Here is a 17452-nt window from a genome sequence, read left to right on the forward strand (position 1 = left end):
ATAGAGGGGTGAGAGGGGAAGAAAGAGGGAGGAGAGAGAGGGGGTGGAGAGGGAGGAGAGGGTAGGAGAGAATGGGAGAGAGATGGGGAAGAGAGAGGGGTGGTAAAAGAGAGAGGGGGAGAGGGGGGAAAAGAGAGATAGGGGGACAAAGAAAAAGAGATAGACAGAGGAGAAAGAGAGGGGAGAGAGGGCAAGGGGAAGAGTGCGGTAGGAGGGAGAAATGGGGGAGAGAGAGAGAGAGAGGGGGGGGGGGGAGAGAGAGGAGAGAAGAGAAACAGAGAGAGAGGGGAAAGAGAGAGGGGAGAGTGTGTGGAGAGGGAGAGAGAGGGGGGAGATAAAGAGGGAGGGAGAAAGAGATTGTTGTATTTGTTGTATTTTTTTGAGGTTGGGGAAGGAAAGTGTGAGTTAAAGAGTGATGATTTAATTTTGTTGAAAACATTTATAATTGACTCGTGCGGACAAACAAAATAATAAGTCTTATTATTAATAATTATTATTAATTATTAATAATAAGTCTTATTATTTTGAGTAAATTCTGGACTGGCTTTAAAAAAAAATTGCTATGTAACTTGATACACCAATTAGGCTACTTTTTAATAAATAGTTCATATGTCAGATACTCAATGATTAAATGCAAGCTGGCCTCAATAAATAACTCTGATGAATGTACAAATGGCTGCCTTGTTGACTGAACTGTAACAAGATTTCATTTATTACTTATTTAATCAATGTTATTTTGATTTGGCCTGTGGGCACCTTCAGTATTAAAGGAAACAACCATTGCCATCTGGTAATCCATATTACATGATTACTTTGCCACCGATTAAAAGTAAAGGAAAGCTGTATTGAGTAAAACAAGGAGCCAATTTATTTACTTTGCTCTACCATATAAAATAGTTGTATTATTCACATTTCTAACTACCGTACCATCTCTGGTTATGAATTGTGCTTTTTCAAATAATGAGGGACTGAAATATCTTGGTGTTCCAGGGGATCTAGGCATACTTGACTTTATTGAAAGCTAATGTAATAATGCAGCAGATAGTTAGGAAAGCATGTACAGGTGCACAACCTTTTATCCGAAAGCCTTGGGACCAGACACTTTTCGTAATTCAGAATTTTTCGGCTTTCGGAATGGAAGATTTTTAGCGTAGATTTTAACGGCTGGCTCAGTGGTAGAGTGCTCGGCTCATATCCGCAAGGTCGCGAGTTTGCGCCTAGATCCCGGCAGTTACTCGATCGCGAGTTTGAGTCTTCAATGTAGTTTTTTCTTACAGAATAGGAGAGAATAGGGAGGGTTAGGCTGGGATCATTCTCTGCGAGATGATCTTAGTGCGGGAGACAAGTGTAGGAGAGGTGTACTGACTGTGTGGGCAGAACTTTGGAAGTGATTGCCCACCATTCTCAAAAGCCGCTGTGTCTCCCTGTCCATCCAACTTCAGAGGAATCCGCTCCCCGATGGGCCGCTACGGCGACAAGTGGCAGTTCGCCCACAGCCCGAGCTGCGCCACCCCAAGAACAAGACGTACCTTGCACACCATCAGCTTCTGCGTGTTCCTCTGGAGTTGGAGCGGGGCTGGGCTGGAGTTGCTGATCTGGGATCTCCGTGCTTGTAGTGGGCCTGGGGGTCGGTGTCCCAATGAGGGGGCGCAGCTCGGGCCGTGGGTGAACTGCCACTTGTCGCCGTAGCGGCCCATCGGGGAGCGGCTTCTGGTGGTCCTGACATCTCTCAGCTCCTGTCCAGGGGGGTGGCCGGAGACGTCAGTGCGTGTTCCTCTGGAGTTGGAGCGGGGCTGGGCTAGAGTTGCTGCTGGCTGTGAGTCTCTGGGATCTCCGTGCTTGCAGTCAGTGTCCCGTTGGTCCTGACGTCTCCGGCCACCCCCCCTGGACTGGAGCTGAGACTGGGAACTGTACCGCCCTTGCCCCCCCCCCCCCCCCCCCCCCCTCCTGCAAACAACCCCACAGTTCCCAGTCTCAGCCCCTGTACAGGGGGGTGGTCGGAGACGTCACAGCCCGAGCTGTGCCGCCTCATCCGCAACCCCAAGACCAAGACGCACCTTGCACACCTTCAGCTTCATGTTCCTCTGGAGTTGGAACAGGTGCTGGGCTGCTGCTGGCTGTGGGTCTCTGGGATCTCTGTGCTTGCAGTGGGCCTGGGGGTCGGTGTGCCGTTGGTCCTGACGTCTCCGGTGACTGGCACTGACCTGCTGGCATCGCCGACGTGAAGACAGTGCAAAGCCCCCGCGCCGGTGCAATGGGCGGGGAGCTGGAGAGGGGAGGGAAGGGGTCACACACATGGCCGGGAAGCAGAGGGGTGTAGGTGGGGTGAAACTGAAGGGAGCGACAATCTGCTGCTGCCTGCCCGCTGAGTTAAAAAGTTCCCACGCAAGACTCATGATACACTGTTTATCGTGAGTCTACCGTGGGAACTTTTTAACTCAGCGGGCAGGCAGCAGCAGATTGTCAATTATTAACCCTCCCGCGCAATATACCCTCACCTTCTCTTTTATGAATGGGGATTTAGTTCCCCTTTCTTCGAGGACCGACCGGAGGTTCCGCTGTCACCTCTGCGGGCCGCCCTCGGTGAACGTCTTCAAGGACCTTTCTTCAAGGACTGAAAAAATGTCCGCTATTCGGAGCTTTTCGTTATTTGGAACTTCGGATAAAAGGTTGTGCACCTGTAGTATGTTTATTATGAGAGAATATAATCTTCAGTCAGAGACTGATTGCACCAATGTGCAAAACGGAGAGATATAGGAAGTCTTGTATACCTGCTGCTATAAGGTTTTATAATGCACAAAAATAATTTTGGATTTTTTTTAGTATTCATTCATTGTATTTTAACTTATTAAGTATTGAAGCTATCTGTGGAAATGTGTGGTGTTATGTCTGTCTTGAAGCTGTTGTGGCACTGTAATTTCCTGTAAAGGATTATTAAAGGTTATTCAATTCAATTCAATTAAATATGTACAAGAATAAGGATATCCTGTGACAGGTTCGGTCTCTTTATGTGAACTAGGGGATACTTATTCAAGAGCAAGCATAGGCTAGGCTCTTTTGTCTCTAAAGTTTTGAAGAATGAGAGGTTATATTGAAACATACAGAATTCTTGGAGGGATTTACAACAGGGCGGCACAGTGGCGTAGCGGTAGAGCTATTGCCCTTCAGCGGCAGAGACCCGAGCTCAATCCTGACTATGGGTGCTTGTCTATATGTAGTTTGTACATTCTCCCCGTGACCTGCGTGTGTTTTCCCCGAAATCTTTGGTTTCCTCCCCCACCAAAGGCGTACAGGTTTGTAGGTTAATTGGCTTGGTATAAAGGAAACAATTGTTGCTAGTGTGTGTAGGGCAGTGTTAATGTGCAGGGATCACTGGTTGGTACGGACTCAGTGGGCCGTAGTGCCTGTTTCCACGCTGCATCTCTAAACTAATCTAAACAGGGCGGACTGTTTACCAGGCTGAGAAGTCTTGAACTAAAGATTACGGTCTTAGAATAAAGGGTAGGCCATTTAAGAATGAAATTAAGAGACTGAGGTTGGTTAATGTTTGGAATTCTCTACTAAGACACCTACGGATGATTGGATATTGATTGTATTTAAAAGAGTTATTGATAGACATCTGGGTATTGAAGGAACCAAAGAATATGGAAAAGGGAAGATAAAATGGTGTTTAGAAAGAGGGCCAGTCATTATCATATTGTACGGTGGAGTGAGCTTGAAGGGTCAAATGGGCTATGCTGCCCTACTTATGTTCTTAGGTTTCTGTGGTAATTATTTCCTGGTATTTGCATTTGCCGATTTGTTGGGCTTGCCTAACTTCCCGAAAGCTAATCAGAAGATAGATACAAAATGCTGGAGTAACTAAGCGGGACAGGAAGCGTCTCTGGATAGAAGGAATATGTTACGTTTCAGTTCGGTACCCTTGTTCAGACTGAGAGTCAGGGGAGCGTGAGATACAGAGATATGGAAGGGTAAGGTGTGAAAACGAGACATCAGAGGGGACGAAGTTCAAGGAAAAGTGGAGGTGCGGGGGGTAGAGATCTTTCTTCAGACCTAATCAGCTAATCAGTTTCTGATACTCCTCAACCTATTTCAAAATAAATGAAGTGTTGCTGGATGTGCCTGTTCTAGATGGAGCATGCTTTGCTTGCAAAGGAATATCTCCAGTGGTACCTAGACACTCAGCGGGTGGATTGCTCAGGCTTTGCTTTCCACTTGCCTGCATGAGTACATCTCCAACAACTCTCAAGCAGCTCTTGACCATCATGGACAAAGCAGTCGATAGGATTGGCATCCCATTAATCACACTAAACGCTCATTCCCTCCACCGGCAATGCACAGTAGCTGCTGTGTATCAGAAGGTATCGAAGTGTGAAAACACACACCTTCAGATTCCGGGACAGTTTCTTCCCAGGCAACTGAATCATCCCACCACAACCAGAGAGCAGCGCTGAACTACTATCAACCTCAATGGTGACCCTCGGACTATCCATGATTGGACTTTGCTGGCTTTACTTTGCACTAAACGTTATTCCCTTATCATATATCTGTACACTGTAAAAGGTTCAATTGTAATCATGTGTTGTCTTTCTGCTAACTGGTTAGCATGCAACAAAAGCTTTTCACTGTACCTCGGGTACATGTGACAATAAACTAAACTGAAACTGAACATTTGAAAGAGAAAGCTGGGTGTGTGGTGAGCCCAGGAATATCTAGGATTAAACGTCCTGGGGATTAACTTTCCCAGATTCTTGAACAAGCAGGCACACCAGCAACCACAAATCCATTGCAATCCCAATGTAAAGCCAACAGTTTTAGGTCAGGCCGAGGAGGGAGAATGCAGGAACTGATACAGTAAGTGGAGGAACAAAGTAGGTCTGAGAATGTCTTTTCTATAACCCTGAAGCTCACTTTGCAATGGACCTCGTACCATTGCTCTTTTGGGTTCTTATCTGGCAGCTCCAAAATTAAATAACTGCCCCATAATTTTCTTGTAGATCATATTCTCATTCCGAAGCCTGGCAACCTATTACTATGGAACACCATCAGCAACATCTTAAAGGGCCTGTCCCACTATACGCGTTTACCCAAGAGCTCTCCTGAGTTTAAAAAAAAATCAAACTCGTGGTAAGTACGTAGAATATACTTAGCGGGTACGTCGGAGCTCGGGACGTCTCGTAGCGGCTCGTAACGCTAACGGCAGGTAATCGGGAAACGCGGTAAGCTCGTGAAGTTTTTTCAACATGTTGTAAAATGTCCACGAGAGCCCCGAGTACCTACGAGCGGCTAATCCCGTAATTCTCCGAGTTCGAATCAGGGGAAACTCGGGAGAACTCTTGAATTACTTCGTACAGTGGGATAGGCCCTTAACTCTATAGCTTTCACGAGTGAAGTCAAGAGTACAGAGTGTTTTATTGTCATGTGTCCCAGATAGGACAATGAAATTCTTGCTTGCTGCTCACAACAGAATATGTAAAATACTACATAACGAGGGAAAAAAAAAGTTTGGTGTGTATATATACACATGCACATATATTCAATAAATAAACAAATATAGTGCAATAATAGTACTAGTCTGTTGCTGTTCAGAGCTTATTTGGTGCCATGTTTAATAGCCTGATGGCTGTAGGAAAGAAGCTGTTCCTGAACCTGGACATTACAGTTTTCAGGCTCCTGTACCTTCTTCCCTATAGCAATGGTGAAATGAGTGTGTTGGCAGGATGGTGTGGGTCCTTGATGATGTTGGCTGCCTCGATGGTGGGGAGATCAAAGCCAATGATAGACTGGGCAGTGGTCACTTTTTGCAGTCTTTTCTACTCCTGGACGTTCAAGTTGCTGAACTAGGCCACGATGCAACCAGTCAGTATGCTCTCTACAGTGCACCTGTAGAAGTTCAAGAGAATCCTCTTTGACATACCAAATCTTCGTAATCTTTTCAGGAAGTCGAGGTGCTGATGTGCCTTCTTTATAATTGCATCAGTTTGCTGAGTCCAGGAAAGATCTTTGGAATTATGCACACCCAGGAATTTGAAGTTTTTGACGACCTCGGTAGTCAAGGAATGCTTTGAGAGGCTGGTCAAGAAACACATCTGCGCCTTCCTCCCTCGCAACATGGACCCGTTACAATTCGCATACCATCCGAACAGATCCACGGACGATGCAGTCTCCCAGGTTCTGCACACCGCTCTCTCTCATCTTGACAGCCAGAAAGGGGGCTACGTGAGGATGCTGTTCACAGACTTCAGTTCAGCCTTCAACACAAAGGTCCCCACCAGACTGGCCGAGAAGCTGCTGGTATTGGGGCTCAACACCCCCCTGTGTGCCTGGATCCTGGACTTTCTCACCGCCAGGCTCCAGGTTGTCAAAATGGGCGGAAATACATCGAAGTCCCTCACCCTGAGCACAGGATCCCCCCAGGGTTGCGTCCTCAGCCCCCTATTGTACGCCCTGTACACACATCACTGTGTGGCTAGGTTCAGCTCCAACTTGATAATCAAGTTTGCTGACGACACTGTGGTGGTGGTGGGCCTGATCTCCAATAACGATGAGAAGGCCTACCGGGAGGAGGTGGCTGATCTGGCACTCTGGTGTCAGGACAACAGCCTCCTTTTGAATATTTAAAAAACTAAGGAGCTGATCATGGACTTTAGGAGGGCACATCATCCGAGGACGTACAAACCATTGAGGATAAATGGGGATCCTGTGGATAGGGTGAACTGTTTTAAATACCTGCGAATCCACATCTCTGAGGATATGACATGGACATCACACGCTGCAGCACTCGTGAGTAAGGCAAGGCAGTGCCTTTACCACCTCAGGCAATTGAGGAAATTCAGAGTGTCTCTGAGGATCCTCCAGTGCTCCTACTCAGCGGCTGTGGAAAGCATCTTGTCCGGAAATATCACAATTTGGTTTGGGAACTGCTCTGCCCAGGACAAGAAGGTTCTGCAGAGAGTAGTGCGTTCGGCCGAATGCACTATGGGAACTACACTCACCCCCTGCGGGAACTATTCATCAGAAGGTGCAAACAAGATCATGGGAGACCCCGTCCACCCCAGCAACGGACTGTTCCAGCTGCTACGTTCAGGCAAACGCCTCCGTTGTCATGCTGTGTGAACAGAGAGGATGAGAAGGAGTTTCTTCCCAGAGGCCATTAGGATTGTAAACTGGTATCTCACCAGGGATTCACTTTACTGTACCATTTCACTGTTTTGTAAAATTGCTGTTTTTTCCCTTTTTCTTTCCTCCCACAAATGTGTAATATGTGAATATGTGATTCTGCTCCATTCTGTTGTAGTTTGTTTGGTTTTTTTTTTGCACAATCCGCGAGCATTGCAACTTTTCATTTTACTGCACATCTCGTATGTGTATGTGATGAATAAACTTGACTTGACTTGTCTGTCCTTTCCCCTCAAATGCTGCCTGACCTGCTGAGTTCCTCCTGCAGTCAGGTTTCTGCCCACAATTATGGCTCCATTTTCAAACAAAGGCTTTCAAGCTGAATAACCACTGTTTAATCTGGTCATTAAATGGTATCCCAATAATGACTGATTTACACCCGTGATTCTGGTTAACCTTCAGCAAAGAAACATAAAATCTACAAAATATTTTATCCTAAATGATTTCACTCTGCATTGAGTCACAGTTTTGAGGCAGAATCATTTTAAACAGAACATGCACACACATCACACACATGCAGAAGGAGCTTCCAAATAGAAATTAATGCAGCAGAAAGGTTGAAGCCACAAAGGCTTGGTGAGACCGGCAAGTTGTTAAAACAATCTTCCTATAATGTCTGTTGTGTGCACCTGAAATAGGATGATTCATTAGATCAGGCTTCACCATGACAAGGTTCATCGTTCAACTCTCTGAGTACTGATGGAACAATTCTGAATCTGCCCAATAAAAATGACAAGGTCAGCAATTTACTGTTGCTCAAGGTATGTCTTTGCTTATATTAGATTTTTCTCAAGAGATATTTTGTGTGTGTGTTTATGTGTGCGACAATGTTTTCAAAATGTACCATTTATGCAATATACATGAACAAAAATGCCCCTCTATCACAATCTCAAACATTATGTTCTGATATTCTTTATTTCAATTACTGCAACATGGATATCTAACTATTACATTATCCTACAAACCAGAATACTGAAATTGAATTTGTTTTTGAGCACAGAACAAGGTGCTGGGGGAACTCAGCAGGCCAGGCAACAGGGAATGGACTAACAACATTTTGGGTTGGGACCTTTATTCAGACTGATGGAGTCAGATGAGAAAGCTGGAAAAGAGAGCTGAGGTGGGGCAAAGCCTGGCAAGTGATAGGTGGATACATATGAAGGGAGATGATCGATTGATGGATGGAGTAAGTGACGGAAGCTGAAGGTGACAAGGGGATCAGATAAGGAATGAGGAGGAGTGAAGTGTAAAACCAGAGGGAGCGATTTAGTTGAAGGGAAGAAGGGTTTCGGCCTGAAAAGTTGCATATTTCCTTTGCTCCATAGATGCTGCTGCACCCGCTGAGTTTCTCCAGCACTTTTGCCTACATTTGGTTGAAGGGCACAGGCAGGGGAGAAGGAGGGGAGATAAAATGGAAATGTGGGATTCAGGGGATGGGAGATAGGGATTAGGAGGAGGGGAAAGGATTGTAGCGGTGATTATAGCGGTGGGAGCAATGTCTACGAACTGGGGTCGGGAAGCAACAGAGGAAAGAGAGGGAATGTAGTGGTCCCAGCGTCCCAACACAAAATGTCACTGATTCATGTTCTCCAGTGATGTGGCCTGACCCACTGAATTGCTTTGGAATAAATTGCATTTATTTAATTGCTGGAAACCCAAAATAAGGGTGTTGTGTATTTTTTCCCTTACTCCTAACTGCCTTGCTCTTCATGCTACAGGACCATATGCATAACAAATTTTCACTGTCATACTTTCAGAAGCATCTCACTTTCCAGGCGTAACTTTGCCCAAACAACATACTCCAGTCAAGTTCCTGTCAAATATCATAAAAGTGGCCTTGCCGCAGTTTAGAATTTCAACTTGTGGACCAACCTTGTTTTTTATCCATAACTATTTTAAAGCTAATAGAAAATGGCCACTGACCCAAAAAGTCTCACCCACTGACACTTCAGTCACTTGCCCAGCCCAATTCTCTAAGAGCTGGTTAAGCTTTGGTCCCCATTGTTGTGCACTCTACACATTGCATCAGGAGATTCTCCTGAACACACTTGACAAATTCCACTCGTTCTAAGCCCTTGGCACTAAGGCAGCCCAGATCTGTATTGGGAAAATCTTGTAGATGACTGCAATCTCCTGGCATATTTGTTTTTCTAATTCACATTGAGTATTTGAAGGCCGACAGTACAAGAGTCAAGAGTCAATTTAATTGTCATTTGGACCCCTGGAGACCCCTACAATCCCAACAAGGTGAGCATCCTCTTGTTTTTTCACAGCTCCACCTATATAGCCTCACTGTAGGTCCTTCAGGAATGTTATCTCAAACTATTGCCATTAATATAACAACTCCCCCTCTTCTTTTAACACCACCTCTATCTTGCCCATCCTTTCCCTCACATTGTCAGGTTTTGAAAATGGTTCTAACATCCCAATTGCACATACTTAGCCTCACCCTGAGTATTTGCCTAACTCCCTATATTCACCCTGCAGCATCTTATATTTTTTCCTACCCATGTCACCTGTGCCACTGTGCACAAACACTCTTCTGGCTGCTTACCTTCCCCTCTTGTGGATGTCCTGCAGCCGCTTTGAGACATCCTGGACCCTGGCAGCAGGGAAGCAACACACCGTCTTGTAGTCATGTGTGTTACTACAGAACCTCCTGCCGTTCCACATGAATAATGGGTCTGAGAGAGTGATGCAGCATGGAAACAGGCCCTTGGCCCAACTTGCCCACAATGGCCAACGTCCCAACTACACTGGTCCCACCTGCCCATGTTTGGCCCATTCCCTCCAACCCTATCCTATCCATGTACCTGTCTAACAATGCTGGGGTAATCCCTGCCTCAACTACCTCCTCTGGCAACTTGTTCCATATACCCACCACCATTTGTGTGAAAAGGTGACCCCTCAGATTCCTATTAAATCTTTTTCCCTTCACCTTAAGCCTATGTCTTCTGGTCCTCGATTCACGTAAACTGGACAAGACACTCTGTGCATCTATCCAATCTATACCTCTCATGATTTTGTACACCTCTATAAAATCAACCTCATCCTCCTGCTCTCCAGGGAATCCCAGCCTTGAGTCCCAGCCTACTCAACCCCTCCCCATAAGCTCAGCCTCTCTAGTCCTGGCAACATCCTCGTAAATCTTCTCTGTACCCTTTCCGATCACTCTTGTCTGACTTCATCCTACAGTCACAGTCATCCTCTGAACAGTCCCCTTCAATCATAATCCAAAACAGTACACTTTCCAGGCTTTGGCCCACCCCCACCCCTCTTTTCCAGTTTTCTAACCTCTACTCCACTCAGATTCTGAAGAAGGGTCCCGACATGAAACGCTGTGTTTCCATTCCTTCCACAGATGCTGCCTGACCAGTTGAATTCCTCCAGCATATTGTTTTTTTGCTCAAGATTCCTGCATCTGCAGTGTCTGAATTGGTTTGTTGTTCCTTTGGTTCTGGTCTGAGACTCTGTAGAGTTTTTATGCTTTTAATGATGACATGGTGCCAAAATAATTTTACATAGCCAATGCAGTCCATTTAATATAAAGTGAAACCATTGTAATTGCAAGACTCACCTGGCCTTGTGCATTGGTGACGAGCTGGGAAGTCATCCCTTGTAGGTTGGACAGAGCATTGCTGAAAGCCTGGGATCCGGCAATGGAACCCATCGAACCCATCGCTGCTGCTTGACTTGCCAACTGGAAAATAAACAGCAAAATCATCATATTCCGGCAATTTGTAAACGTATTTAAATCTTACTGTCGTTTCCACATGGACTTTATACTGGGATTAGTTTAGTTTAGTTTAGAGATACTGCGTGGAAACAGGCCCGTCGGCCCACCGAGTCCGCACCGACCAGCAATCCCCACATGCTAACACTATCCTAGACATACTAGGGGCAATTTGCAATTATACAAAGCCAATTATCCGACAAACGTGTACATCTTTGGACGTGTGGGAGGAATCCGAAGCACCTGGAGAAAACCCCGTAGTCATGGGAAGAACATACAAACTCCGTACCGACAGCACCTGTAGTCAGGATCGAACCCGAGTCTCTGACAGCAAAAACTGTAAGAGCTGTAAAGCAAAAACTCTACCGCTGCGCCACCTATTACTGAATCAACTATTCAGGTTTTTTTACACCAATTTGGTTTTTAATCAGTATTAAATAATTTGTAGTGTGGATTTTAGAAGAAATGGATAAATTAGTTAATATGTAAACACAAGGATGGTGGTTTACAGAAAAAAACAAACAAAGTACAATAGTAACTCATGGGGGTCCAGATGAAAGGTCCCGGCCTGGAACGTCACTATCTATGTTGTCCAGAGAGGCTACTTGGCCCATTGAGTTACTCCAGCACTTTGTATCTAAATTAGTTAATGTTGTTTTATTGGTGAAATTAATAATAATTCAATAATAACAATAGCTCCTCCAAATTTCAGTAATATTGATGGAATTCAAATGTGCGACCAGAAGACTGGAGATTAGGAAACTGGTAATGCCAATTTGCCCGTAACATGTTTATTCTTTTTATTCCTTTTTATTCCATTATTATGTGTTTAAATGCTTACTCGTGTGTAAAAGCGAATAGCTTTTGTTCAGTTTTTCTAGTAGTCGCATGTCAAATTACACAACTTTGATATCAAAAGGAAATCATCTACAAAGAAACTCGAGTAACTTGAGCTGCCAAACTCATGCTACTTTGAGTCTGAATTATGGCTCTTCTTTGTTAGCCCAAGGCCCAGGCAGGTTTATAGCTGATGTAAAACCTTGACTTGCAGGAGATAATCCAGTTTCACTTGCATCAATTATGCACCATCGGTGAAAAGCTTAAATGCCTTGGATCTTTGTTAATTATTTACAACATATTTCAGCATTTTCAAGGTGACGTCAGCTTATAATTACTGAAAATATTATCACTTCTATATCCACAAAATTTAAAAAAAGGAAGTTAAACATTTTGCTTAAAAATACAATGCACTAAAAAACGCTCTTCCGTTTTTCACCTTAATATAATTTTACATTAAACATTTACAGTCAACTCTTTATACAGAAAGGAAAGTGTGTGTGTATTTTGGTAGCTGTCAGTGAATTCAGTGTTCAGAAGGGCACAGGCTCATTTTTATAACATACTAAAGCCTTTAGGAAGCTTTTAATCATCTCACTAGGACCCTTGAGACTTACCAAATGTATGTAACTTGTATTTTACTTGATTATATATAACTTGTATTTCAGACATTCCAGGTATTATTGGATAGATTTTGAATTTTCCATGCAACTTTCAACCCATTTTTGCCATTGACAGAACACCAGAAATTACTGGTTGTTTTCTAATACAGAACATTAGATTATTGTAGCATGAAGGAACTGTAGATGTTTGGTTTAAACCGAAGATAGACACAGATTAATGAAAGATATGCAAAAAAAGTAATGCTGATAAAGGAAACAGGCCATTGCTAGTTGTGTCCCAGGTAAGAACAGGAACCTGATGCAACTTGGGTGGGGGAGGGATGGAGAGAGAGGGAGTGAAGGGGTTACTTGAAATTAGAGAAATCAATATCCCTACCACTGTGCTGTAAGCTGCCCAAGCGAAATATGAGATGCTGTTCCTCCAATTTCCATTTGGCCTCTGGCAATGGAGGAGGCCCAGGACAGAGATGTCAGTGTGGGAATGGGAAGGGGAATTAAAGTGTTTGGCAATCGGGAGATCAGGTAGGTCCAGGCGGACCAAGTAGTTGATATTGTTGATAAGCCAAGTTAATGTTTTGAGGCCTGATGCTTTGTAATAGAAAAACATTACTTCTCTGCTCTGCATAATGGTCAAGAAATTCCACTTGCGTGTAGGTTCCCTTTTATGCCTGGTTTAAATGCTGCCATCACATTGTAGGTGACAATCTCCTTTCTGTAGCTGGATACTCATGGAAAGTTGGAGCTTGGCTGGCTCCTGCACCGAACCAGTTAACAAATTAACAGAGAAAGGGGAACATAGAGTTTTATATCCAGGAGAACAAATACACTTTTGCTTTGTGTCCTCTAGAATAGTCAAAGTAATATCAGCAACATCAACACCACAAAATATTTTTAAATTGATATCTAATGTAAGAAAACTTGCACTGACTGTCAGTTGAGACCAAACTGAGCAACAATATCCCATGGATAGACACAAAATGCTTGAGTAACTCAGCTGGAGAGATTCCTTCTCTCCAGAGATGCCGCCTGTCCCGCTGAGTTACACCAGCATTTGTGTCTATCTTCAGTGTAAACTGGCATCTACAGTTCCTTCCTAAACATTATCCCATGGTACTAGTTAAAAATGAGCAGATGATGCTCCCAATATTTCTCCTCCATCAACACCACAAAGAGAAGCTAGTCAACTGTTTTATTTTTGTTAGTGGGATCTTAAAGGTTGAAATGCAGTACACAGTAATAAAAATAACATTTCTAAATTCATTAATTTTACTTCGGAGTCACGTGAGTGATTCCATGAAGAACCCCACCATGTGCGTCACTACGTCTGACACATTGCGCAATGACTGGCTGGCAGGCGCGTTGCTCCTCCAGCGGTAAGTTGAAAAACCCTCAGGTAAGTGTTTGAAACATAGTCGGTGGTCGCTTTCTTGGGTCAGTAATTCTTGTTACAGGAGTGAGTTTGAGTCGATGGAGAAAGCGTCTAGGATGAAGTCAAGGCGAGCCGCCGGGAGAGCAGCTATTGAAGACTGCGGGAGTGCGGGTAGCGGGTGGCCGTCTATCTCACCTGCAGAGTCGCTGGCGGTACGGCCAGTGACTTCAGACTTGGTGCCTCCTGAGAGTACCATGGCTGCACCATTGGGGCGGAAAGCCACTCAGAAGTCTGCAAGACCCGTGGACTCGGATGAGTCGGGTCAGGAGGGTTCCCCTCCTACAGTGGACAGTGCCTTTGGATGTTTGTCCAGGATGGAGCTCCTGATGGAGAGGATGCTCCACCATGATACTCTCTAACAGGAGGAGTTGTATCAGTGTGAGTCTCCTCGGGGGCCCGCGCCAGCGGCACCTGTGTCAGGGCTGCTTAATGTCTCCCTCTCAGAGGAGGAAAGCATTCGGGGTCAGTTTTATTCTGACTCCGAGTCCGTAGGTATAGCCATGGAGCATACCTCAAGGCATGAAGGTGAGCCAGAGGTGCCAGTAATGGCATCAAGATTTGCTATCCCGAGCGAAACAGGGGAACTGCTGGGTGAAGAATTTGGTGCAAGTATAAATTACCTGGCCTCACATCAACACACAATGGAGGAAACATCCAAAAAATATGAGACTCCTGCTAACTGTGCCTTGCTCAAAGTGCCGATCATTAACCACGCCACGTGGGGTCACATGGGCGTAGGTATCAGAGCTCTAGAGGTGAGGCTCCAGGAGATATTGAAACTGCTCGCCTCGGGCATCACAGCATTCGCCAGGTCAGTGCACGAAGGTCTGATGTACAACAGGATGCCCTGGCCCTAATGTGCAATGCACGTTTTGAAATAAATTGCCTGAGAAAGAGCGCCATTCGACCTACTATCAATCCAAAGTTCGCGGCGCTGTGCAAACCCAGCAATATTTAGCCACCGAATCTATTCTCAAAAAGAGTTAAGGAGCTCGACGACGAAGCACGAACGGTCGGACTCATCAAAGCCCTGGGGATTAGCAAGACTTCGCTTCGGCGGCAGCACCCCTACAAACGGTTCGCTGAAACTGGCTCAGGCCAAGGACCAAGCTCGCCATTCACAAATATGCACAGTTGGCGCACTCCAACAGTGGCACGGGCGAACATGTCCTTACCCCCCAAAACTCAGGGGCAGAAATATCCACTGGTAAGCATGGAGGTAAGTGGGTCTGGTTCTGCTCGAAACATATTATGTGTGGATCAGTTACAAGTTGGGGGGAGATTACACTTGTTTTTGAGTGAATGGTGTTGGATAACATCAGATTTGTTTATACTGCACAGTATATAAGGGTTCAGAATTAAATTCCTTCCCAATTTGCGTCCACCCACACAACATACACCAAGTCGGACATTGTTTTTTTCACAACAAGAACATTTGGATGTACAAGATGAAATTGAAAAGTTATACAAAAAAGGGGTAATTGAGAAGTCCTTTTACCAATCTCACCAATTTGTGTCTAATATTTTTCCTAGGCGAAAGAAGGATGGGGGATGTCGAATCATTCTGGACTTGACGAGCCTTAACCCCTTTGTGCAGTTTCAACATTTCAAAATGGAAACTTTTGTTACTGCCGAACAACTGATTTCCTGAGGATGCTATGGCATGTATAGATCAAAGAGGTATATTATTCAGTACCGTCATAGGGATCATCCATCGGAAATTTTTGACGTTTAGCTGGATGAGTCAATTATGGCAATTTAAAGCATTGCGTAATGGTTTAACCTCGGTCCCTAGATTATTTACAAAACGGTTAAAACCAGTGTTGGGGCTACTCCGGGTTCAGGGTCATATTGGATGGCTTATTTGGATGATATCTTAATCAGAGGGAAGACTAGGGAAGCAGCTGCATTATCTGTTTCAGCTGCTAAACTCATGTTTGAGAGATTGGAGTTTCTCATCCATCCAGTTAAATCCAAATTGGTTCCAATTAGAGTTATTGATTATTTGGGATTCACCATTAACTCAACTCACATGTCGGTGACTCTGCCCAGGGGCAAGAGATTAGAACTAATTGAAGGCTGTAACGAGCTCGTGGTTGAGCAATAACCTTCAATTCGACATGTGACTAGCATACTTGGCAAATTAGTGGCTGTTTTCCAGCTGCACAATTTGGACCTTTGCATTACCAAAATTTACAGCGTGGAAAGGAGCAGGCACTCAAAACACATGCAGGTCACTTCGATAGGCCCATGCAGTTACCAGTTGAAGCCATTGCTGAATTACAGTGGTGGATAGCAAACATTTGGCGTTGCTCCAGTAAAATTCTGATTGAAAGGCCTTCAGTTGTCTTACAGACTGATGTTAGTGCTCTAGGATGGGGTGCTACTGATACCATATCTAGCTGCGGAGGCAGATGGAATATGCTTGAGGCATTTATTCTCCAATCACATGGTATTAATTATTTAGAACTGTTGGGAGCATTCTATGGCCTTAAGGCTTATTTTACTGGTATGCATCACTTGCATGTTCAGCTTCAGATTGGCAATACTATGGCAGTGGCATATGTCAATCACATGGGTGGAATCAAGTCAGTATCTTGTGATAAATTGGCTAACATCATTTGGCACTGGTGTATTATGAGAAACATTTAGGTTTCAGCTATTTATTTACCAGGTAGATTCAACATGTTGGCGGACACCAGGTCACAGAAATTCAATGACCACACAGAATGGATGTTGAATCATGAAGTGTTTAATGATATTGTCGCTCGGTATGGTGTACCAGATATCGATTTGTTTGCATCCAGACTAAATCACCAGTTACCGAAGTATGTTTCATGGGAACCAGACCCAGGGGCAATGGCGGTAGATGCATTCTCGCTACACAGGGGTGGAATGTTTTTATATGCATTTTCCCCATTTTGCCTCATCAGTCGGTGCTTGCTCAAGATAAAGCAGGACTCCGCCTCAGGTGTTTTGGTAGTACCTGACTGGTCTACACAGCCATGGTTCCAACTCGTTTTGGGAATAATAACACAGCCTCTTACTACTGTCCCTAAACGCAGTAACCTACCGGTGCATCCAGTGACTGGGGAGAAACATCCATTTCATGACCGTATAGATCTATTAATTTGCAGATTCTGAGGAGGCCATACCTGGGGCTCGGACTAACCGATCGTACTGTGGATGTAATCACTGCGGCCTGGAGGGATAGAACCAAAAAACAGTATATCTCTCATGTCAAGAAATGGGAGGGGTTCTGCTTACGGGGGAACATATCATATCACACAACATGCATCTCTGACGTGTTGGAATTTCTTTCAACCCTATATTTTGATGAGGGGTTAAGTTTGAGTGCCATCAATAGTGCTAGGAGTGCTTTGTCATTGTACTTATGGCAGGGATTCTACCAGATCTCATCCTTTAATAACCCGGTTCATGAAGGGTAATTTTAACTCTAATCCCCCCAGGCCCAGGTACTCAGAGATCTGGGATGTGAGTGTGGTTCTCACGCTGCTTCGTCAGTGGGATCCAGCCACATCCCTGTCTTTGCCCAAAATCACTCTCAAGGTGGTCATGCTCATGGCGCTGGTTTCAGCGTAAAGGGTCCAGGCGTTGCAGAAGCTGCGATTGGACAGGATGGTGTCGTCT

General features: G+C 44.7%; 1 protein-coding gene across 2 annotated transcripts in view; it reads right to left on the minus strand.

Annotated features, from left to right (window-relative positions):
- Window positions 1-17452, minus strand: part of pou6f2 (POU class 6 homeobox 2) — a 462178-nt gene that overhangs the window by 69009 nt on the left and 375717 nt on the right. For both annotated transcript variants that reach the window (XM_055633835.1, XM_055633836.1), the window contains one exon: window positions 10757-10879. In XM_055633835.1, the coding sequence (XP_055489810.1) occupies window positions 10757-10879 (123 nt within the window). The remainder of the gene's footprint in view (window positions 1-10756; window positions 10880-17452) is intronic.

This window comes from Leucoraja erinacea, chromosome 4 (assembly GCF_028641065.1).
Source record: "Leucoraja erinacea ecotype New England chromosome 4, Leri_hhj_1, whole genome shotgun sequence".
In the NCBI taxonomy this organism is placed as follows: Eukaryota; Metazoa; Chordata; class Chondrichthyes; order Rajiformes; family Rajidae; genus Leucoraja; species Leucoraja erinaceus.